This window comes from Mustelus asterias, chromosome 10, assembly GCF_964213995.1.
Source record: "Mustelus asterias chromosome 10, sMusAst1.hap1.1, whole genome shotgun sequence".
Lineage (NCBI taxonomy): Eukaryota > Metazoa > Chordata > Chondrichthyes > Carcharhiniformes > Triakidae > Mustelus > Mustelus asterias.
In genome coordinates this window covers 120,296,715-120,321,434 of record NC_135810.1, presented here as the reverse complement: position 1 = coordinate 120,321,434, position 24,720 = coordinate 120,296,715, and the positions used below count along the sequence as shown (strand labels likewise).

Below are 24,720 nucleotides of genomic sequence, written 5' to 3'. Positions count from 1 at the left end.
CAACCCTGCCACAGCAACCGCTGCAACACGTGCCGGATCATCGACATGGATGCCATCATCTCACATGAGAACACCATCCACCAGGTACACGGTACATACTCTTGCAACTCGGCCAACGTTGTCTATCTGATACGCTGCAGGAAAGGATGTCCTGAGGCATGGAAATAGGAGAAACCATGTAGACGCTACGACAATGGATGAATGAACACCGCTCGACAATCACCAGGCAAAACTGTTCTCTTCCTGTTGGGGAACAGTTCAGCGGTCATGGGCATTCGGCCTCTGATCTTCGGGTAAGCGTTCTCCAAAGCGGCCTTCACGACACACGACAGTGCAGAGTCGCTGAGCAGAGACTGATAGCCAAGTTCCACACACATGAGGACGGCCTCAACCGGGATCTTGGTTCATGTCACACTATCTGTAACCCCCACGACTTGCCTGGACTTGCAAAATCTCACTAACTGTCCTGTCTGGAGACAATACACATCTCTATAACCTGTGCTTAACCCTCTCTCCACTCACATTGTCTGTACCTTTAAGACTTGATTAGCTGTAAAGACTCTCATTCCAACCATTATTCTGTAAATTGAGTTTGTATCTTTATGTGCCCTGTTTGTGAACAGAGCACCCACTCACCTGACGAAGGAGCAGCGCTCCGAAAGCTAGTGGCGTTTGCTACCAAATAAACCTGTTGGACTTTAACCTGGTGCTGTGAGACGTCTTACTGTATTTCTTCGAAATGCAGGGCTCTCACCGATACTGGAGTGCTTTATTGGGAAGGTCTGCATTGCCAGCTACTGACTCAGTTGCCTGATCCTTTATCCAGAATCTTTATCCAGTGTATTGTTTATAGATTCTGTTTAAAATCTGAAGGGATTAGGATGAAAGACCACAACCACTCCCAGTCAGGATCTGTTGGGGATGTGCATTGGCTAAATAGAGTCAGGTTTGGGCCACAGTGAGGTGGGAGGTGAATGATTGGAGATCTCCAGTGTGGACCGAGACTGCCATCTAATGGAGAAGCAGTGCCTGCAGGAGAAAAAAATAGAACTTTTTTATTTCATGCATCTCTGACAAGGTCAGCAGTTGCCCATCGCCAATTTCCCTTGAATGGAATGGCTCCCTCGGCCATTTCAGAGTCAACAATATTGCCGTGAATCTGGTGTCAGACATCCCTTTCCAAAGGGGTCATTATTGAACCAGATGGGTTTTCACAAATATTGACAATGGTTTCTCAGTCAACATTCCACTTTTGATTCCTGGAGTAGTTATTTAGTCAAATTTCACCATCTGCCTCGATGAGATTCAAACCAGGTCCCCAGAGTATCACCCCAGGTCTCTGGATTACTAGTCCGATGATACTACCACTACACCACTGCCTCCCTATGCTAAAGTCCTTTATGCTTAAAGAAAGAAACTTTCATTTATATATGGGGAGGTGATGGCCTCGTGGTATTATCGTTGGACTATTAACCCAGAATTTCAGCAAATGTTCTGCGGACCCGGGTTCAAATCCCTCCACGGCAGATGGTGGAATTTGAATTCAATAAAAAAATCTGGAATTAAGAATCGACTGATGACCATGAAACCATTGTCGATTGTCGGAAAAAAACATCTGGTTCACTAATGTCCTTCAGAGAAGGAAATCTGCCATCCTTACCTGGTCTGGCCTACATGTGACTCCAGAGCCACAACAATGTGGTTGGCTCTCAACTGCCCTCCAAGGGCAACCAGGGATGGGCAATAAATGCTGGCCAGCCAGCGATGTCCGTGTCCCACAAATGAATTTTAAAGAAGCACCTTTTACGTCCTCTGGACATCCGAAGGCTTTCCACAGGAATTATAGACCGGTGAGTCTCACTTCTGTTGTCGGCAAGATGTTGGAAAAAATTATAAGGGATAGGATTTATAGTTATTTGGAGAGTAATGAATTGATAGGTGATAGTCAGCATGGTTTTGTGGCAGGTAGGTCGTGCCTTACTAACCTTATTGAGTTTTTTGAGATAGTGACCAAGGAGGTGGATGGGGGCAAGGCAGTGGACGTGGTATATATGGATTTTAGTAAGGCGTTTGATAAGGTTCACCATGGTAGGCTTCTGCAGAAAATGCAGATGTATGGGATTGGGGGTGATCTAGGAAATTGGATCAGGAATTGGCTAGCGGATAGGAAACAGAGGGTGGTGGTTGATAGTAAATATTCATCATGGAGTGCGGTTACAAGTGGTGTACCTCAGGGATCTGTTTTGGGGCCACTGCTGTTTGTAATATTTATTAATGATCTGGATGAGGGTATAGTTGGGTGGATTAGCAAATTTGCTGATGACACCAAAGTCGGTGGTGTGGTAGACAGTGAGGAAGGGTGTCGTAGTTTGCAGGAAGACTTAGACAGGTTGCAAAGTTGGGCCGAGAGGTGGCGGATGGAGTTTAATGCGGAGAAGTGTGAGGTAATTCACTTTGGTAGGAATAACAGATGTGTTGAGTATAGGGCTAACGGGAGGACTTTGAATAGTGTGGAGGAGCAGAGGGATCTAGGTGTATGTGTGCATAGATCCCTGAAAGTTGGGAATCAAGTAGATAAGGTTGTTAAGAAGGCATATGGTGTCTTGGCGTTTATTGGTAGGGGGATTGAATTTAGGAGTCGTAGCGTTATGTTGCAACTGTACACAACTCTGGTGCGGCCGCACTTGGAGTACTGTGTGCAGTTCTGGTCCCCACATTACAGGAAGGATGTGGAGGCTTTGGAGAGGGTGCAGAGGAGGTTTACCAGGATGTTGCCTGGTATGGAGGGGAGATCCTATGAGGAGAGGCTGAGGGATTTGGGATTGTTTTCGCTGGAAAGGCGGCGGCTAAGAGGGGATCTTATTGAAACATATAAGATGATTAGAGGTTTAGATAGGGTGGATAGTGATAGCCTTTTTCCTCTGATGGAGAAATCCAGCACGAGGGGGCATGGCTTTAAATTGAGGGGGGGTAGTTATAGAACCGATGTCAGGGGTAGGTTCTTTACCCAGAGGGTGGTGAGGGATTGGAATGCCCTGCCAGCATCAGTAGTAAATGCGCCTAGTTTGGGGGCGTTTAAGAGATCCGTAGATAGGTTCATGGACGAAAAGAAATTGGTTTAGGTTGGAGGGTCACAGTTTTTTTTTTAACTGGTCGGTGCAACATCGTGGGCCGAAGGGCCTGTTCTGCGCTGTAATGTTCTATGTTCTACAGGTGATGATGGTGAAATACTTTTTGATGTGTAGTCATGGCAACCAATTTGCACAGAGAAAGATCCCAACTTGAGACCTTGAGTTAATGAGAAGCTAACCTGATTTTGTTTTCTTTTAATGCTGAATCCCTTTTTGATTAGTGGAGTGAGATCCTTTGAGTCTGAAAGACTGCACCTCTGACAATGCAGCACTCCCTCACTACTGCACTGGGACCATGTGGTAAACCATCGTTGGTTCCCACTAGGTAGTACTGAGCCAGGGTCTGGCCAGTACTACGAGTATGTATATATGTTGCTGTTGGGGTTAGGGACGGGTTGTTCTGCTTGTTGCTGTTGGGGTTAGGGTTGGGCTGTTACACCTGTAATATAGTTATTATGGTACATCCCAGTCGGGCTCCGCCTCCTGGGAGAGGTATAAAGGTCACTGCTCTGTCTGGGACCCCTCAGTCTGGGATCGTGTACTACACATGGTAGCTTCGTTGTAATAGTAAATAAAAGCCTTTATTTCCTTGAGCATCTCAAGCCTCGTGTGTGATAACGCGCATCAGACCATGAGCCTGAATGTGTCCTGGGATGGTTGGTAGAAGAATTGCAGCACAGAAGGTCATTTGTCCCATTGTACCCATGCTAGCTCTCTGCAAGAGCATCTGAGCTAGAACCATTCACTGCATTTCCCCCATAGTCCTGCACATTTATAGAATCATAGTATCCCTACAGTGCAGAAGGAGGCCATTCGGCCCAATGCGTCTGCGCCAACCCTCTGAAAGAGCATCCTACTCAGGCCCTATCCCTGCAACCCAACGTATTTACCATGGCTAATCCCCCTAATCTACACATCTTGGGACATTAAGGGGCAATTTACCATGGCCAATCCACCTAACCTAGTGAGGAACATTGTCAGAGGCTACAGAAGGATATAGATAGGCTGGAAATTTGGGCAAGGAAATGGCAGATGGAGTTCAATCCTGATAAATGCGAAGTGATGCATTTTGGTGGGAATAATGTAGGGAGGAGCTACACGATAAATGGAAGAACCATAAAGGGTGTAGAGACGCAGAGGGACCTGGGTGTGCAAGTCCACAGATCTTTGAAGGTGACGTCACAGGTGGAGAAGGTGGTGAAGAAGGCATATGGCATGCTTGCCTTTATAGGACGGGGCATAGAGTATAAGAGTTGGGGTCTGATGTTGCGGATGTATAGAACGTTGGTTCGGCCGCATTTGGAATACTGCGTCCAGTTCTGGTCGCCACACTACCAGAAGGACGTGGAGGCTTTGGAGAGAGTACAGAGGAGGTTTACCAGGATGTTGCCTGGTATGGAGGGGCTTGGTTATGAGGAGAGATTGGGGAAACTGGGGTTGTTCTCCTTGGAAAGACGGAGGATGAGGGGAGACTTAATAGAGGTGTATAAAATTATGAAAGGCATAGATAGGGTGAACGGTGGGAAGCTTTTCCCCGGGTCGGTGGTGACGTTCACGAGGGGTCATAGGTTCAAGGTGAAGGGGGGGAGGTTTAACACAGATATCAGAAGGACATATTTCACACAGAGGGTCGTGGGGGCCTGGAATGTGTTGCCGGACAAGGTGGTGGAGGCGGACACACTGGGAACGTTTAAGACTTATCTAGACAGCTATATGAACGGAGTGGGAATGGAGGGATACAAAAGAGTGGTCTAGTTTGGACCAGGGAGCGGCGCGGGCTAATTGTTCCTTGTTTCTCGTTTCAAGGCTTCATTCTACGATCATCTTGCTGGTGCCAGTACAGAGTGAGACTGCGGATAGTTGGGAACCTGTCTCGGGGGCAGGGAATTCATATGGTGTTCGTGGAAGTGGAAATGACTAGGGTTGGGAAGCATTTTCCGATCGGGGCCATTGTGATCTCCTGGACTCGTTTCGATCGCCTCAGGGGGTCGGAGAGGAATTTCCCAGATTTTTTTTTCCCCATATTGGCCCTGGGGTTTTTCACTCTGGGTTTTCGCCTCTCCCTGGAGATCACATGGTCTGGAATGGGGGGGTGGGGGTAAGTTAATAGGTTGTAATGAACAAAGCATCGTAGCTGTGAGGGACAGCTCGGTGGATAGGATATTGGTATGTAGATAGGCTGGAAAATTGGGCGGGGATCCTGGATTCAGGATTCAATCCTGGACCAGGGAGCGGCGCGGGCTTGGAGGGCCGAAGGGCCTGTTCCTGTGCTGTATTGTTCTTTGTTCTTTGTTCTTTGTTCTTTGTTCTTTAACCTGCACATCTTTGGACTGTGGGAGGAAATCGGGGCACCCGGAGGAAACCCACGCAGACACGGGGAGAATGTGCAAACTCCACACAGACAGTCACCGGAGGCCGGAATCGAACCTGGGTCCCTGGCGCTGTGAGGCAGCACTGCTGATCACTGTGCCACCGTGCAATTCTCTTCCCGTACCTCGTGGCACACTGAGACAGACTTTCTCTGTTTCCATGGCTAGTACATGTTTTAATACCATGAGGCAAACATTTCAGCACATTGCAGACATGGGGAGAACATGCAAACTCCACACAGGCAGTGACTCAAGGCTGGAATCGAACCCGGGTCCCTGGTGCTGTGAGGCAGCAGTGCTAACCACTGTGCCACCATGCTGCCTCCAATTCACGTTTCACTTCAGATGACGATCCAATTCCCTTTTATATACCACAGTTGAACCAGCCTTCACCACACTCTCTGGCAGCGCATTCCAGATCCTAACCACTCGCTGTGTGAATAAGTTCTTTTGCCAATCACCTTAAATTTGACAAAGTCCCTCATGACAGATTGGTTAAGAAGGTTAAGGCTCATGGGATACAAGGAGAGGTGGCTCGATGGGCAGAAAACTGACATGGCCACAGGAGACAGAGGGTAGCATTCGAAGGGTCTTTTTCCGGCTGAACAGTGGTGTTCCGCAGGGCTCTGTACTGGGACCTCTGCTATTTGTGATATATATAAATGATTTGGAAGAAGGCGTAACTGGTGTTATCAGCAAGTTTGCAGATGACACGAAGTTGGCTGGACTTGCGGATAGCGATGAACATTGTCGGACAATACAGCAGGATATAGATAGGCTGGAAAATTGGGCGCAGAAATGGCAGATGGAATTTAATCCAGATAAATGCGAAGTGATGCATTTTGGAACAACTAATGTAGGGGGGAGTTATACAATAAATGGCAGAGCCATCAAGAGTATAGAAACACAGAGGTGCACACTAGGTGTGCAAGTCCACAAATCCTTGAAGGTAGCAGCACAGGTGGAGAAGGTGGTGAAGAAGGCATATGGTATGCTTGCCTTTATAGGACGGGGTATAGAGTATAAAAGCTGGAGTCTGATGATGCAGCTGTATAGAACGCTGGTTAGGCCACATTTGGAGTTCTGCGTCCAGTTCTGGTCGCCGCACTACCAGAAGGACGTGGAGGCTTTAGAGAGAGTGCACAGAAGGTTTACCAGGATGTTGCCTGGTATGGAGGGTCTTAGCTATGAGGAGAGATTGGGTAAACTGGACTTGTTCTCCCTGGAAAGACGGAGAATGAGGGAGACCTAATAGAGGTGTACAAAATTATGAAGGGTATAGATAGGGTGAACAGTGGGAAGCTTTTTCCCAGGTCGGAGGTGACGATCACGAGGGGTCACGGGCTCAAGGTGAGAGGGGTGAGGTATACTCAGATATCAGAGGGACGTTTTTTTACACAGAGAGTGGTGGGGGCCTGGAATGCACTGCCAAGTAGGGTGGTGGAGGCAGACACGCTGGCATCGTTTAAGACTTACCTGGATAGTCACATGAGCAGTCTGGGAATGGAGGGATACAAACAAATGGTCTAGTTGAACCAATGAGCGGCACAGGCTTGGAGGGCCGAAGGGCCTGTTTCCTGTGCTGTTCTGTTCTTTGTTCTTTGTTCTTTGTTCTAAATCAGTGCCCTCTGATTCTCAACCCTTCCACCAATGGGAACAGTTGGGCGGCACGGTAGCACAGTGGTTAGCACTGCTGCTTCACAGCTCCAGGGACCTGGGTTCGAATCCTGGCTTGGGTCGCTGTCTGTGTGGAGTTTGCACATTCTCCCTGTGTCTGCGTAGGTTTCCTCTGGGTGCTCCAGTTTCCTCCCACAGTCCAAAGCTGTGCGGGCTAGGTTGATTGGCCATTCTAAATTGCCCCTTAGTGTCCCAGGATGCATAGATTAGAGGGGTTAGTGGGTGAAATATGTAGGGATATGTGGATAGGGCCTGGGTGGGATTGTGGTCGGTGCAGACTCGATAGGCCGAATGGCCTCCTTCTGCATTGTAGGATTCTATGATTCTATTCTTCTATATCGAGTTTCACTCTATCACATGATATGTCAGGAACAGGATTTGAACTCAGGACCTTTTGGCTTGGAGACTAAACTGCTGCTGAGAAGCCAGGAACCCTCCCTACAGAAGTCTGATCTATCAAAAAGACAAGGTTCGGTGAGGAAAACAGGATTTGTCCCAAAAACATTCCCAATGTTCTCCAGATTGCGAAAGGAGGGATGGTGGACGCAACAGGAAGTCCTTGGTTTCTAATGTAAGACCTCAATGATCCACCTGCACCAGTAAACAAATTCTACTCCAAAAATGACATTATTCAGAAACAGAGAGACTAGAAGCAGGAGTAGGCCATTCGGCCCTTCGAGCCTGTTCCATCATTCATTATGATCATGGCTGATCATCAAATTCAATCTCCTGATCCCACCTTCAGCCCATATCCCTTAATCCCTTTAGCCCAAAGAGCTATATCTAATTTCCTCTTGAAATCACGTAATGTTTTGGCCTCAACTACATTTGAAAACTCAGAGCTCGAAAGCAGTGTTCGTATTTCTCCTGTTCAGCCACCAGCTGCCACTGCCACCGAGCAAATGCCTGCCTTCTTTCACCACAGTTACATCAAATATTCACTCCTTTTTATTGTTAAGTGTGAGCTTTGGGCGTCTGGTCTAAAATGCTACTCCCCAGATACTTGAGCAGATTTGTATGTGAGATTGTGGGAGAGGTTCCTCAGTTGGCTGTTTGAATGAAGTTTGACATGTCTTTTTCAAAAAACCACCATGTAGGATAAGCAAGTAATGAGGGAGGCAAATGGAATGATGGCCTTTATTGCAAGAAGGGATGGAGTATAAAACTAGGAAAGTCTTGCTACAACTATACTGGTCATTGGTGAGGCCGGACCTGGAGTACCGAGTACAGATTTGGTCTCCTTAGTTAAGGAAGGATATACTTACATTGGAAGCAGTTCAGAGAGGTTCAAAGAATCTCTACAGTACATAAGGCCCATCGAGTCTGTACCAAAATTCGGTTCATCGAGTCTGTACCAACCACAATCCTACCCAGGCCCTATTCCCATACCCCTCATTTACCTTGCTAATCCCCCTGACATTAAGGTCAATTTAGCATGGCCAGTCCACCTAACCTGCACATCTGTGGACTGTGGGAGGAAACCGGAGCACCCAAAGGAAACTCACACAGACACGGGGAAAACGTGCAGACTCCACAACGACAGTGACCCAAACCGGGAATCGAACCCAGGTCCCTGACGCTGTGAAGCAGCCGTGCTAACCACTGTGCCACTGGGCTGATTCCTGGGATGAAGGGTTTGCCTTATGAGGAAAGGATGAGCAGGTTGGGCTTATACCCATTGCAGTTTAGAAGAATGAGAGGTGATCTTATTGAAACATATCAGATTCTGAGGGGGTTTGACAGGGTAGGTGCTGAGAGGGTGAGACCTCTGGTGGGGTGATCTAAAAGTTGGGACATAGTTTAAAAATAAGGGAACTCCCATTTAAGATAGAGATGAGGAGGAATTTTTTTTATCTCAGAGGGTCGTTAGTGTTTGGAATTCTTTTCCCCAGAGAGGGTTACTGGATATGTTCGAGGTTGAGTTTGGCAGATTTTTGATTGACAAGGGAGTCGAGGGTTATGGGGGCTGATGGGAAAATTGAATTAAGACTACAATCAGATCAGCCATGATCCTATTGACTGGCAGAACATGCTCGATGGGCTGAATGGCCTACTCCGGCTCCTATTTTTTAGGATCTTAATTTTTATCGTTTCATATTAACCATCAGGAGAAATCTTCCTTCCATCATTATGATGCTGGTGAATCAAAAAATCCCTGGACAGACATTTTTGACTATTGCCAAACAGAACTGGACAACACTCCATAAGATCATAAGGCATAGGAGCAGAATTAGGCCACTCAGCCCATCGAATCCACTCCACCATTCAATCATGGCTGATATTTTTCTCATCCCCATTCTCCTACCTTTTCCCCATAACCCCTGATCCCCTTATTAATCAAGAACCTCTGTCTTAAAGACACTCAATGACCTGGCCTCCACACCTTTCTGTGGCAAAGAGTTCCACAGATTCACCACTCTCTGGCTGAAGAAACTCCTCCTCATCTCTATTTTAAAGGATCATCCCTTTAGCCTGAGGTTATGCTCTCTGGTTCTGGTTTTTCCTACAAGTGGAAACATCCTTTCCATGTCCACTCTATCCAGGCCTCGCAGTATCCTGTAAGTTTAAATAAGATCCCCCCTCATTCTTCTAAACTCCAACGAGTACAGACCCAGAGTCCTCATACGACAAGCTCTTCATTCCAGGGATCATTCTTGTGGACCTCCTCTGGACCCTTTCCAATGCCAGCACATCCTTCCTTAGATATGGGGTCCTGAACTGCTCACAATACTCCAAATGGGTCTGAACAGACTCGTGGAATGGTTCAGCACAGAAGGAAGCCATTCGGCCCATCAACTCAACAGAAACTTTTAGGATCAATAGCTCCGTGGGAATTTACAATTGTTTTGAAAATACATGTCTGATTCCCTTCCCCCTTCTCTAACTCCCCCACCAGTGATATCCAACGTCCCACTCCCAAAATCCCATTCACTTACCTTCAGAACATAACTTCTCCCTGATCTGTTATTTTCAATGGGACACTTTAGAACCCTTTGATAGTTCAGACACAGAGTGAGGTCGGCATCAACATGTGCTCCTTGAAGAAATAACATAATCTCATAGATAGTATACTAAACTCACCCATCCTGGGTGGTACTTTATTGACTAAAAATATATACATATATTTTTCTTTTTAACCTCTCTTCCCCATTTTCTCTCCTTTCTTTTAGCAGGTCATCTTCATTCCTGAATTGGGAAGGAGTCTACACAATAGTCCCCCCACCTTCCTCCCAGTCTCCTTCCCCCTCAATCTCACCCACGGCCTGCCTTGCCAATGGCAGTCTGGATGTGTCAAGAGGACTGATCTGACATTTGCCACTCCTCTGATTTACCCCCCCTCCCGCCCCAAGGGGAGGGGGAAGAAACCACTCATTTCCCCCACCCCCGATGGCATCTCGCTACCTCCCTCCATCCACAACCTGGCTGGTTGTGTAAATCGTTAATGCAGGTGGAGCGGGGCACGTGGTGGGGGAGGTGGGGGTGCCTATATCCCACCGCCTCCTGGCACGGCAGGGCAAGACCCCTAGTGTCGCTGTGCCATTCGGCAAACCAGCCCTGCCGGTAAATTTGGACGCAGTCGTCACGACGGAACCTCTGGCGCTGCGATACAGTCATCCATTTTCCCAAGCTTCCAGCTCAGGTAGATGATACGGGAGCTTGAATGGATACAGACGAGGGTCATTCTTTAGGGCAGTAATGGGATGGGGGATGGGGGGGGTGGGGAGATGGTGAAGGGGGTGGGGGGGAGATGGTGAAGGGGGGGTGGAGATGGCGAAGAGGGGGTGGAGATGGCGAAGGGGGGGTGGAGATGGCGAAGGGGGGAGGGGGAAGGAAGGAAGGTTCCCCCATTGTTCAGACCACATTCTACAAGCTGCTTTCACCATAGGCTCAACTTCATGTTTCTCCATCCCATTGTGTCCATATACGGTGGAAGAATACACAGGCAAACCTTTGACAGATCTAGCTGGTCGGTTGTGGGTTTTTTTTTAAGCTCTTCTCCTCCGCTTTGTATCAAACAAAGCAAAGTTCGCTTTCCGCAGATATACAGCAATTAGAACGTCTCCCAGAATAAAGAGGATAAACTCAGCAAGCATAAGTTTTGGGAACAGAGAGATCTGTGCAGTGCTAGAGCAGAGTTAATTCGCTAACCAGTCTTGAAACCTGCTTAGCCGCCCTTCAAACCTCTGTGGCGTGAGGCATCGCTCAGGGACATATGACCCTTCCCTTTAAATAGAAGACCTTCTTTCTGCTGTGCTGGAAAGAGCCGAATTAAAGAGATCTGCTTTAATCTCATTAAAGCAATAAGCTTCCAAGAGATTCATCTTAGCTTCTTCAAAAAGCCCTTGGCTTTGACAGTGAAGGTGATTCCACCGGCCGCTGCTCTCAGACTTAAACACCTCGCTCTCCTCCCTCACGCCTTGTGTTTGCGTGTCTTGCTGTTTGCATTCTTGAACATCGTCTTAATTTCTTCCGTCATCGTCTTCTGCCAGTCTTCCCTGCGAACAGAATCAAGAGGAGAAGAAAGGAAAATCAGGAAGGGCGCCAAGAATATTGAGAAGCAAAAGCAGAAACGTTGCGGATGCTGGAAATCTGAAATGAGAACACAAAATGCTGGGAACACTCAGCGGGTCTGGCAGCATCTGTGTCAACCCATGATTGTGACATCTTTTTAAAAATTCATTTATGGGACATGGGCATCGCTGGCTGACCAGCATTTATTGCCCATCCCTAGTTGCCCGAGGGCAGTTGTGGGTCTGGAGTCACATGTAGGCCAGATCAGGTAAGAATGGCAGATTTCGTCCCCTAAATTCATTAGTGAACCAATACTCCTCCAAGTACCTTTCAGCTCACGGCTCTAGGCAAGGGACAATACACAATAATTACCTCTTCAGTTCGGAGGTTCCTCACTGGCAAAGTCATAGGGTGATAAATGAAGGAAGAAGCAAGAAGGAATTCCAGCATTGGTCCACACTGCTGGAGGCAATACTCGGCACCAACAGGGAGTCAGTGGCCTCACTGATTTGACTGAAACACTATTAGATTACATACAATTATTCTCTACAATTTGTATGACTGCCATGATTATGGCAATACCCTGAAGATTGCAAGTGATCTGAAGCGATCCAGAAATGGAGTCCTACCCATTGACAATTTATTTTGTGCATGTTTTAATTCCAATTCCAATCCATAGAACCATAGAATCCCTACAGTACAGAAGGAGGCCATTTGGCATATTGAGCCTGCACCAACAACCTATCCCCATAACCCCACATATTTACCCTGCTAATCCTCCTGACACTAAAGGGCAATTTAGCATGGCCAATCCACCTAACCTGCACATCTTTGGACATTAAGGGGCAATTTAGCTTGGCCAATCCACCTAACCTCCACACCTTTGGACTGTGGGAGGAAACCGGAGCAGCCGGAGGAAACCCACGCAGACACAGGAAAAACATGCAAACTCCACACACCCAAGGCCAGAATTGAACCCGGGTCCCTGGCGTTATGAGGCAGCAGTGCTAACCACTGCGCCACCGTACAACTCTCTTCCTGCACCTAGTGGTGCACTTAAGACAGACTTTCCTCTGTTTTCATGGCTAGTACATGTTTTATTACCATGAGACAAACATTTCAGCACATCGCCACGAGAACCCATTCATAAGCAGAATAAAAGTCCTGCAAAATAATGGGTGAGCTTCCCTCCTTTGGACAGTCGGTACCTGAGAGAGTTTGTTAGTATTGTAACTCCAAAGCACTATCCCGTTTCATGCTCAGGACATTCTGTCAGGACTGTATTATCCTGCAAAGTTAAAAGTTCAACAGGATTTAGGGAGGTGTATCTCTGCATGGCGGCAGTGGGGGAATCTGCTGCAAGCTTCAGAATATATGAGGTACTGCACGGAAATTTTATGTTCTATCTGGGTGACTGATCTCAGAGTCTCCATGGGATTTCCACATAGATACTTGTTTTTACAAGACAATACAGCCCTTTCAGGAGTCCCGCTCTTGCACATTACACGTTAACACAAAGCACCCATTTCACATGAAAGCAAAAAGAAATGATATTGAAGTAACCAAGAAAGCCACCGACACCGTCACAGCTTAAAACATCAATGCCCACGGAGAGAGGAAGAAAAGTACTGTCACAAACCAACCAAAGAACTAAAGCTCACATGTACCATGTTCACATGTACCAGCATCATGCTACCTCAATTACTCTTTCAGTGCAAGGAGTTCCTCTGCTTTTAACTTTCTCTCCTCTCCAATTTCATCCAGTTGCAAGCCGTGGCCAGAGGTTCTGTGGAAGATATTTACATAGCTGTATGACTCTTGTACAGTTGGCTTTAGCCGTGAGGAATCCCTGTGCGTGTCAGTGTAGCAGAGGGTTGGATAAGGCTGCCATCCCAACCATTGTGCCCAGACTTCCTTTCTCTGCTCTGCCAACATCCCAATGTTGCCTCACCCTCTCACCTTCCCAAAGACTACAAAGAACAATACAGCACAGGAACAGGCCCTTCGGCCCTCCAAGCCCGCGCCGCTCCCCGGTCCAGGAATGAATCCTGAATCCAGGATCCCCGCCCAATTTTCCAGCCTATCTACATACCAATATCCTATCCACCGAGCTGTCCCTCACAGCTACGATGCTTTGTTCATTACAACCTATTAACTCACCCCCACCCCCCCATTCCAGACCATGTGATCTCCAGGGAGAGGCGAAAACCCAGAGTGAAAAACCCCAGGGCCAATATGGGGAAAAAAAATCTGGGAAATTCCTCTCCGACCCCCTGAGGCGATCGAAACGAGTCCAGGAGATCACAATGGCCCTGATCGGAAAATGCGCCCGCGCCGCTCCCTGGTCCAAACTAGACCACTCTTTTGTATCCCTCCATTCCCACTCCGTTCATACAGCTGTCTAGATAAGTCTTAAACGTTCCCAGTGTGTCTGCCTCCACCACCTTGCCCGGCAACACATTCCAGGCCCCCACGACCCTCTGTGTGAAATATGTCCTTCTGATATCTGTGTTAAACCTCCCCCCCTTCACCTTGAACCTATGACCCCTCGTGAACGTCACCACCGACCCGGGGAAAAGCTTCCCACCGTTCACCCTATCCATGCCTTTCATAATTTTATACACCTCTATTAAGTCTCCCCTCATCCTCCGTCTTTCCAAGGAGAACAACCCCAGTTTCCCCAATCTCTCCTCATAACCAAGCCCCTCCATACCAGGCAACATCCTGGTAAACCTCCTCTGTACTCTCTCCAAAGCCTCCACGTCCTTCTGGTAGTGTGGCGACCAGAACTGGACGCAGTATTCCAAATGCGGCCGAACCAACGTTCTATACATCTGCAACATCAGACCCCAACTTTTATACTCTATGCCCCGTCCTATAAAGGCAAGCATGCCATATGCCTTCTTCACCACCTTCTCCACCTGTGACGTCACCTTCAAAGATCTGTGGACTTGCACACCCAGGTCCCTCTGCGTCTCTACACCCTTTATGGTTCTTCCATTTATCGTGTAGCTCCTCCCTATATTATTCCCACCAAAATGCAACACTTCGCATTCATCAGGATTGAACTCCATCTGCCATTTCCTTGCCCAAATTTCCAGCCTATCTATATCCTTCTGTAGCCTCTGACAATGTTCCTCACTGTCTGCAAGTCCTGCCAGTTTTGTGTCGTCCGCAAACTTACTGATCACCCCAGTTACTCCTTCTTCCAGATCATTTATATAAATCACAAGTCGAGGGTTGTGGATTTTAAACCCCAGTCAAGGGTTTAAGCACATAATCTCGATTGGCATCCTGATGCCGCGTTGAGAGAGTGCTGCACTGTCAATGAGATGGAATTTTAATGTCACCCACCTTTATTAATCCAACTTTTGGGTGTTATATTGACACTATTTGGAAGGACAGTTCTCCCCAGTGCCCTGGACAATAGTTATCCCACAACTAGTGGGATTAATACTGTCCAGTGGATGGCACATGCTGTAAAGTAAAAGGTTGAATCTGTTATACATGAATTTATTTGTTGCAATGTGATGAAAAAGATCCTTGCTTTGTGTTGTTGACTTCATTGAATCATAGAATCCCTACAGTGCAGAAGGAGACCATTCGGCCCATTGAGTCTGCACTGACCACGATCCCACCCAGGCCCTATCTCCATAACCCAGGCACTTACCCTAGCTAGGCCCCTTGACACTAAGGGGCAATTTAGCATGGCCAATCCACCTAACCCGCACATCTTTGGAGTGTGCGAGGAAACTGGAGCACCCGGAGGAAACCCACGCAGACACGGGGAGAATGTGCAAACTCCACACAGACAGTGACCCAAGCCGGGAATTGAACTCGGGTCCCTGGTGCTGTGAGGCGGCAGTGCTAACCATTGTGCCACTGTGCCTCTGCTCTGTATTTCCTCCATTGTGGTGAATAGTGCCATCCTTAATGTGACATCAGAAACATTAATGGCCATATCACTAATGGGCACCGGACCATCCACAACATCAAGGTGTTAAACACTCTCAGTGAAAGCAGCTCTTTGTTCATCATCTCCTTTAAGTTGTATCCATAATTACTGACCCCAACCTCACTGCCCCCACCTCATAACACCCACCCTCCCTAAAAAAAGCTTTCTGCCTTCTGTCTGAAGTGTTCTTTAGGACATTTCATCTCCCGCAAAGGTTTCTCTGCTGTATTAGTCCTGTTTGACCTGCCGCACCACCCCCCCACCCCCGACATATATGATGCACCATTCCATTCAATGAATCAACCCCAAACCCTGCCAGAATCACAACAGGATATGAGGTCTTGTGGCAACGTCCCTGCCTCTGAACCAGAAGCTCTGGGTTCAAGTCCCACGCTGAAACTTGATGGCCACAGCAGGTGTGCTCGTGATGTAGCCAATGATGAACGGTAAGAGTGGGAGCTGCCGGTACAACACCTTCCCCATGTTCACTAGACTCCAGGTACAAGCTCTTGCCACAGGCTGTACTCTGCGGCAAGCGTCCTCCTTGCCTGGAGAGGATGCTGCTGTTGGCAGCATAGTGAGATTAAAATTTCTCCATAATGCCTCCTTGCTTGCTCAGTCATTGCCTGAGTCAGAGTGCTTCGAGTTGTTGACTACTTTTCAGAGATTAACCACCTCACGTGTCCTCACACTGTATCCTTTTAGAGGTATAGCTATATGTTTCTCGGATTCCACAGCCACCATAGCAGAATGTCTTTCCAGGCTCATTAACCATTAGTCAAGTAAAAGTAAAGAGGGCGGCACGGTGGCACAGTGGTTAGCACTGCTGCCTCACAGCACCAAGGACCCAGGTTCGATTTCCAGCTTGGGTCACTGCCTGTGCGGAGTCTGCACATTCTCCCTGTGTCTGCATGGGTTTCCTCCAGGTGCTCCGGTTTGCTCCCACAGTTCAAAGATGTGCAGGTTAGGTTGATTGGCCATGCTAAACTGCCCCTTAGTGTCAGGGGAACTAGCAGGGCAAATACATAGGGCTACGGGGATAGGGGTGGGTGGGATTGTGGTCGGTGCTGGCTCGATGAGCCGAATGGCCTCCTTCTACATTGTAGGGATTCAATGATTCTAAAGTATATCTATTAGTCACAAGTAGGTTTACATTAACACTGCAATGAAGTTACTGTGAAAATCCCCCAGTCGCCACACTCTGGCACCTGTTCGGGTACACTGAGGGAGAATTTAGCATGGCCAATGCACCTAATCAGCACGTCTTTCAGACTGTGGGAGGAAACCGGAGCACCCAGAGGAAACCCACACAGACACGGGGAGAACGCGTAGGCTCACACAGACAGTGGCCCAAGCCGGGAATCGAACCTGGATCCCTGGCACTGTGAGGCAGCAGTGCTAACCACTGTGCCACCACATTATGTCCCTTACATGGTCCAAAGCCTCAGGGCAGGAGTGACGTCCACATTCTCTATAGTTGTTTTCTTTGTTTTCAACAGGAGAGCCTAGGTAAGCTGGACATAAGCTGTCTCCGTGACATCCATCGGAGCATTGTGCTTAAACAAAAATCAACAAAATCACACACCAAAGGCAGCCATTGAGATAGAAAACTGGACTGAGAACCTCCGTATGGATGTGAGAACCCGAGTCTGAAAGATGTCCTGGATTTTTATTTGATGGTAACCAACAATCTGCATATTGGAACAAAATGCCATTCCACCTTTCACATTGGCCTTCCTCACATATAGTTATCGCTTTACCCATGGATGAGATGTCCTTACCCTGGTTTGATTGCCGGGGGTTCAGGTAAAGGGGAAGAAAAGTCATCTTTTCCTACAAGCCAGAAGGTTTCTTCTATGCCTTTTCCCTGAAACACAAAGAACAAGGGTCCACATTTTCCTCTGGTTCTTAATCAGTACAAGAATAGGCGTACATGAATAAACAGACGTATCAGCAATGGGCATTCCATACACTAGCACTGCTGCAACAACTTAACATTTACATAACTCCTTTAACATAGGAAAATATGTGAAGAGACTTTACAGGAGTGTAATCAGCCAGAAATTAGCCAAAAAATTAAACCCTGAGAAAGATGGTCAAATGCTTGGTCAAAGAGGGAGGTTTTAAGAAACCTTTCAAAGGAAGAGAGAACCAGAAAGGTTTATTGAAGGAATTCCAAAGCTAAGGGACAAGATGGTTGAAGGCCCAACTGCCAATGATGGGACAAAGGGAGTGGGGAGTTACACAAGAGGCGAGAGATCCCGGAGGATGGAGGTACTGGAGGAGGTGACAGAGCTATAGAGAGTAGAGCCATGGAGAACCATTGCTTAAAATCTTCATCAGAGATGGAGAAATTATGATGAAGAGATTTGAGATGTTGGGATTGTTTCCACTGGAGCACTGAAGGGCTCAGGGAAGGTTCAGTAGAGTTGTTTTGCTGCCGGCAGGGACGGAGAATTTGGTGTTCACCAAAACTCCATTCACTGCAGCGGGACTGGAGAATCCCAGCCGTGGATGAGGTCGGAGGTATTTGGCGGAGAACTCTGTTTTTCTTTCCCTTGATAGCATTTTCTGTTTTCACTTCAGATTTTCGCACTGTTGCGATTTTGTTACAGAATTTAGGAAGATTGTTGAAATGGGAACATTGACCAGAAACTGAACTGGACCAGCCAAATAAATACTGTGGTTACAACAGCATTTCAGAGGGTAGGAATCCTGCAGTGACTAACTCAGCTCCTGACTCCCCAGAGCCTGTCCACCATCTACAAGGCACAAGTCAGGAGCGTGATGGAATAAAGTAAACTAAAGTTTATTTATTAGTCACAAGTAGGCTTACATTAACACTGCAATGAAGTTAATATGAAAATTTCCTAGTCGCCACACTCCAGCGGCTGTTCAGGTACACTGAGGGAGAATTTAGCATGGCCAATCCACCTAACCTGTATATCTTTCAGAGTGTGGGAGGAAACCGGAGCACCCGGAGTAAACTCACGCAGACACGGGGAGAATGTGCAAACTCCACACAGATAGTGACCCAAGCCAGGAATCGAATCCGGTCCCTGATGCTCTGAGGCAGCAGTGCTGCCCTATACTCTGCACTTGCTTGATGCCATCCAGGATAAAACTTGATTGCTACCCTTTCCACAAACATTCAATCCCTCCACCACTGATAAAACTGACAGCAGTGTGTGCCATCTACAAGATGCACTGCAGGAACTCAGCAAGGAAGCACCTTCCAAACCCACAACCACTACCACCTAGAAGGGCAAAGGCAGCAGATACCTGGAACACCACCACCTGAAGATTCCCTTCCATGTCACTCAACACCTGAATTTTTTATTCAATTGTGGGATTTGGGCCACGGGCTGGCCAGCATTTATTGCCCATCCCTAGCTGCCCTTGAGAAGGTGGTGGTGAGCTGCTTTCTTGAATTGCTGCAGTCCACCTGCTGTGAGTTGACCCACAATGCCAATGGAACTACATATCGCCGTTTCTTCCCTGTCATAAGGTCGAAATCCTGGAATTCCCTCACTAACAGCACTGTGGATGTACCTACACCACAGGGATTGCAGTGGTTTTAAAAGACAGCTCACATCCACCTTCTCAAGGACAATTAGGGATGGGCAATAAACGTTGACATAGCCAGTGACGCCCTCAGAAGCATAGGAACTAGAAGCAGGGGTAGGCCATTCGGCCCTTCGAGCTTGCTCTGCCATTCAATTTGATCGTGGCTGATCATCAAATTCAATAACCTGATCTCCTGTTCTCCTCCATATCCCTTGATCCCTTTAGCACCAAGAGCTATATCTAATTTCTTCTTGAAATCAGACAATGTTTTGGACTCAGCTACTTTCTGTGGTAGTGAATTCCACACATTCACCACCCTCTGGGTGAAGAAACTTCCCCTCACCTGAGTTCTAAAAGGTTTACCCCTTATCCTCAAACTATGACCCCGAGTTCTGGATTCCCCCACCATTAGGAACATTCTTTCTGAATCTACCCTGTCTAATCCTGTTAGAATATTAATAGAAACATAAAATCTATCCCGTAAATGAATTTTTAAAAGTTTTGTTCACATTGTGGGATGTGGGCGTCGCTGGCTGACCAGCATTTGTTGCCCAACCTTAATTGCTCTTGGAGGGCAGTTGTGAGTCAACCGCATTGCTGTGGCTCTGGAGTCACATGTAGGCCAGACCAGGTAAGGACGGAAAATTTCTTTCCCTAAAGGACATTAGTGAACCAGATGGGTTTTTCCAACAATCGACAATTGTTTCATGGTCATCAGTAGATTCTTAATTCCAGTTTTTTTTTATTGAGTTCAAATTCCATCATCTGCCGTGGCAGGATTCAGGATTGGCCGTGGCAGGATTCCCCAGAACATTACTGAACTTCTGGATTAATAGTCTAATACAACTAGGCCTTCGCCTCCCCGTAAAGTACTTGTGAAAGTATTTGTAGATTTGTACACTTGTTTCTCTGCAGGAGAGGGGCCATGTTTTTGAGGAAGAGAAGGTGTTACAGGCTAATAGGCTGGAGGAAATAGATGTTCGTAGGGAGGATGTACTAGCAGTTTTGAATAAACTGAAGGTCGATAAGTCCCCTGGGCCTGATGAAATATATTTTAGGATTTTTTGGGAGGCAAGGGATGAGATTGCAGAGCCTTTGGCTTTGATCTTTGGGTCCTCACTGTCCACGGGGATGGTGCCAGAGGACTGGAGAGTGGCGAATGTTGTTCATCTGTTTAAGAAAGGGAATAGAAATGACCCTGGTAATTATAGGCCGGTTAGTCTTACTTCGGTGGTCGGTAAGTTGATGGAAAAGGTCCTTAGGGATGGGATTTACGACCACTGAGAAAGATGCGGATTAATCCGGGATAGTCAGCATGGATTCGTGAAGGGCAAGTCGTGCCTCACAAATTTGATAGAATTTTTTGAGGAGGTAACTAAGTGTGTTGATGAAGGTAGGGCAGTTGATGTCATATACATGGATTTTAGTAAGGCGTTTGATAAGGTCCCCCATGGTCGGCTTATGATGAAAGTAAGGAGGTGTGGGATAGAGGGAAAGTTGGCCGATTGGATAGGTAACTGGCTATCTGATCGAAGACAGAGGGTGGTGGTGGATGGAAAATTTTCGGACTGGAGGCAGGTTGCTAGCGGAGTGCCACAGGGATCAGTGCTTGGTCCTCTGCTCTTTGTGATTTTTATTAATGACTTAGAGGAGGGGGCTGAAGGGTGAATCAGTAAATTTGCTGATGACACCAAGATTGGTGGAGTAGTGGATGAGATGGAGGGCTGTTGTAGACTGCAAAGAGACATAGATAGGATGCAAAGCTGGGCTGAAAAATGGCAAATGGAGTTTAACCCTGATAAATGTGAGGTGATTCATTTTGGTAGGACAAATTTAAATGTGGATTACAGGGTCAAAGGTAGGGTTCTGAAGACTGTGGAGGAACAGAGAGATCTTGGGGTTCATATCCACAGATCTCTGAAGGTTGCCACTCAAGTGGATAGAGCTGTGAAGAAGGCCTATAGTGTGTTAGCTTTTATTAACAGGGGGTTGGAGTTTAAGAGCCGTGGGGTTATGCTGCAACTGTACAGGACCTTGGTGAGACCACATTTGGAATATTGTGTGCAGTTCTGGTCACCTCACTATGAGAAGGATGTGGAAGCGCTGGAAAGAGTGCAAAGGAGATTTATCAGGATGCTGCCTGGTTTGGAGGGTAGGTCTTATGAGGAAAGGTTGAGGGAGTTAGGGCTGTTCTCTCTGGAATGGAGGAGGTTGAGGGGAGACTTAATAGAGGTTTATAAAATGATGAAGGGGATAGATAGAGTGAACGATCAAAGACTATTTCCTCGGGTGCATGGAGCTATTACAAGGGGGCATAACTATAGGGTTCATGGTGGGAGATATAGGAAGGATATCAGAGGTAGGTTCTTTACGCAGAGAGTGGTTGGGGTGTGGAATGGACTGCCTGCGGTGATAGTGGAGTCAGACACTTTAGGAACATTTAAGCGGTTATTGGATAGGCACATGGAGCACACCAGGATGATAGGGAGTGGGATAGCTTGATCTTGGTTTCAGATAAAGCTCGGCACAACATTGTGGGCCGAAGGGCCTGTTCTGTGCTGTACTGTTCTATGTTCTATGTAACCACTTACGAAAATGTGCTGCAAAGAATATCAGACACAGCCACTATTGCAACTAGCAGAGGCCAACGAGGAAATCCAATCAAGTGCTGTCTGCTGTCCTCCAATGATGTTAGCCCACTTTAGCAGCACGGTGACACAGTGGTTGGCACTGCTGCCTCACAGGGACAGTAACCCGGCTTGGGCTACTGTCTGTGCGGAGTTTGTACGTTCTCCCCGTGTCTGCGTGAGTTTCCTCCGGGTGCTCCGGTTTCCTCCCACAGTCCAAAGATGTGCGAGTTAGGTGGATTGGCCGTGCTAAATTGCCCCATGGCATCAGGGGGACTAGCTAGGGTAAATACATGAGGTCATGGGGATAGGGCCTGGGTGGGATTGGGGTCGATGGGCCGAATGGCCTCTTTCCGCACTGTAGCATTCTATGATCGTGCAACTCATGTTGCTTAATCCAAATGGACTCAATCTACTCAATTTGATGCTAATTACCTTCATTCTTTGAAAGTTACTGTTATTATACAAAGGATTGATTGTCCTTCCCTAGTTGCTCTGGTTATTGTCCTTCTGAAACCTGATCTCTCTCACCTTTAACTCAGTTTTCCCTCGGAGCTGTATTCGATAGCCTTCGTTCAAGCTGTGGAGGATTTTTACTGTACTCTGATTGACGTGAATTCGATAAGCTGGAATCCAGAAACAGAGAGTTAAATAAGGAACAAGACATACTCTCTTTGCTTTGTGTGAGGCCTTAGTCAGGCTCCTTGCAAAGAGAGAAAGAACTTGCATTTATATAACGCCTTCCATCAACTCAGGGCCCCCCAAAGCACTTCCCACACAATGAGGTACTATTCGTTTATGTAGTCAATTTCATAATGTCATGAAATGGGGCCACCAATTTGTACAAAGCAAGATCCCACAAAGAGAAATTAGATAAATGACCAGGTTATGTTGTTTGAGGGATGAATGTTGACCAGGATCCCAGGAGAACTCGTTGACTCTTCTTCTCTGAAGTAGGATCCAATCAGTTTAAAATCTCCTAGAAAAAGAAAATCGCACCCCTGACAGTGCAGCAGCATTCCTTATAACCCACCCCGATAACGATATTTCCAAGTGTCTACTGACTAATTCTAAGCTCGCTTTCAACCTTTCTGATTGGGTAATTATTCCTACCCCCAGCCATACAAAGCAAGTTTCTCCACTCACTCCCAACGCCCTCCACTCACTCCCAACGCCCTCCACTCACTCCCAACGCCCTCCACTCACTCCCAACGCCCTCCACTCACTCCCAACAGCCTCCACTCACTCCCAACAGCCTCCACTCACTCCCAACAGCCTCCACTCACTCCCAACAGCCTCCACTCACTCCCAACAGCCTCCACTCACTACCAACGCCCTCCACTCATTACCAATGCCCTCCGCCGACTCGCAATGGTCTCCAAGAACTATTAGTTACAGCTGATGGAATTAAGTAGTTTCACAAGAACAGACCACAGATGTTCACCTCTCTCTAAGGGCTGAATTTTCACAGAGTTGGGAAGACTCAGCAGACCAATAGATCAAAGGTGGGGAAGGGGGTAGAATGTAAATCACACAGGAGGGAAATCCAAATGCAGTGGGACCATTTGAACTTAGCACTGAGTTCATAAAGATCCCATTTTAGCTACTCTAAGAGTGTTCATCCACAATGCGGGAGTCACAAATTGATGGAATAGATATAAAAACTTTTGAAGGGTCAATAATATCTGAAGTTTTTTATATGTCCACCTGCTGGATTGCTTTGAATATATTTGGTATAAGTGAAGAAAAACAGTGCCAACTGTTGGTGCAGTTTCAGTAGAGTTCTTTATTTGCAGTTCCCAAGGGGTGTTGTTATCTCATTATGAATGAGATTGTTCTGAAATTTATTTTTTTATCGCTACATGGCTCCTGATGTCTGCCCATTTTGGATATTGGATGAGTGTCTATGGAAGTAGCATGGAGCTATGACAGACTGTGGGGTATGAGGAAACATGGAGGATGGCTGGGGGGGGACTAGGTTGCTATGGAGAAACCATAAAGGACATATCAAGGCATGGAGAATGAGTGGAGACATGCTGTGACAGGAAGGAGTCATGGGAAGTGGTGGGGGAGGGGAGTGAGTGAGGGTAATGATGAGGGCTGAACAGCTTTTAAATAACAGGGATGAAACCACAAGCACTGAGGTGTGGCATCTAACCAACCAGTCTCGGCAATCGCCCACCCCACCACCAGCAAACCCCTTCCCCACCCTCGCCCCCTGTCACCGCACCATGGCCACCTAAAATCTGCTTCTGGGGCCATCAGGCCTGACTCCATCCAGCCTCCTGCCTCCCCAGAAACAAATTTGTGTCTCAAGGCATCCTTGAAGCCAAGGCAGGTCTGCCAATTTGGGAATACCTCAGGCCAGGTTTTCGCTACCAAGGCAGGTGGTTCAATTTGGGAAGTTTCCCCAACTCAAGCCACCCACCATGATGACGGAAATCCAGCCCTAAATACAGGATCATCGATAAAAGAACCAAAGTGGTGACGAGAATATATTCTTTAAGGCACGGCAAGTTGTTGTGATCTGGAATGTGCTGCCCAAGGGGCTGCTGGAAGCAGATTCAATAGGGACTTTCAAGATGAAATTAGATAAATGCTTCAGAATTTGAGCTATTGGTGGGGTCAGGGGGATGGGGGGAATCTAATTGGATAACTCTTTCAAAAAGCATGGGGCACAAGGGGCTGAATGGCCTCTGTCTATGTATCATTCCATCATGGGACAAATGGCAAAGGCAGTCGTGTCCGTTGGAATGGGTGGAGACCAAACAATAATCTCGACAAAATCTTCCCCCTTCCTTTCGGTCTGCAGCATCTGGGACTAACGGAGTCCTGGAATCTCATTACCAGAGAAAATCTCAGCAGGTCTGGCAGCATCTGTA

At 47.2% G+C, this 24,720-nt stretch overlaps 1 protein-coding gene across 1 annotated transcript in view; it reads right to left on the bottom strand.

The window, feature by feature from the left end:
* Positions 1–24,720, bottom strand: part of gucy2f (guanylate cyclase 2F, retinal) — a 131,353-nt gene that overhangs the window by 24,068 nt on the left and 82,565 nt on the right. Inside the window, exons 16-18 of the mRNA XM_078221470.1 lie at positions 22,370–22,464; positions 17,426–17,511; positions 11,593–11,673 (exon numbers count right to left, since the gene is read on the bottom strand). Of these exons, the coding sequence (XP_078077596.1) occupies positions 11,593–11,673; positions 17,426–17,511; positions 22,370–22,464 (262 nt within the window). The remainder of the gene's footprint in view (positions 1–11,592; positions 11,674–17,425; positions 17,512–22,369; positions 22,465–24,720) is intronic.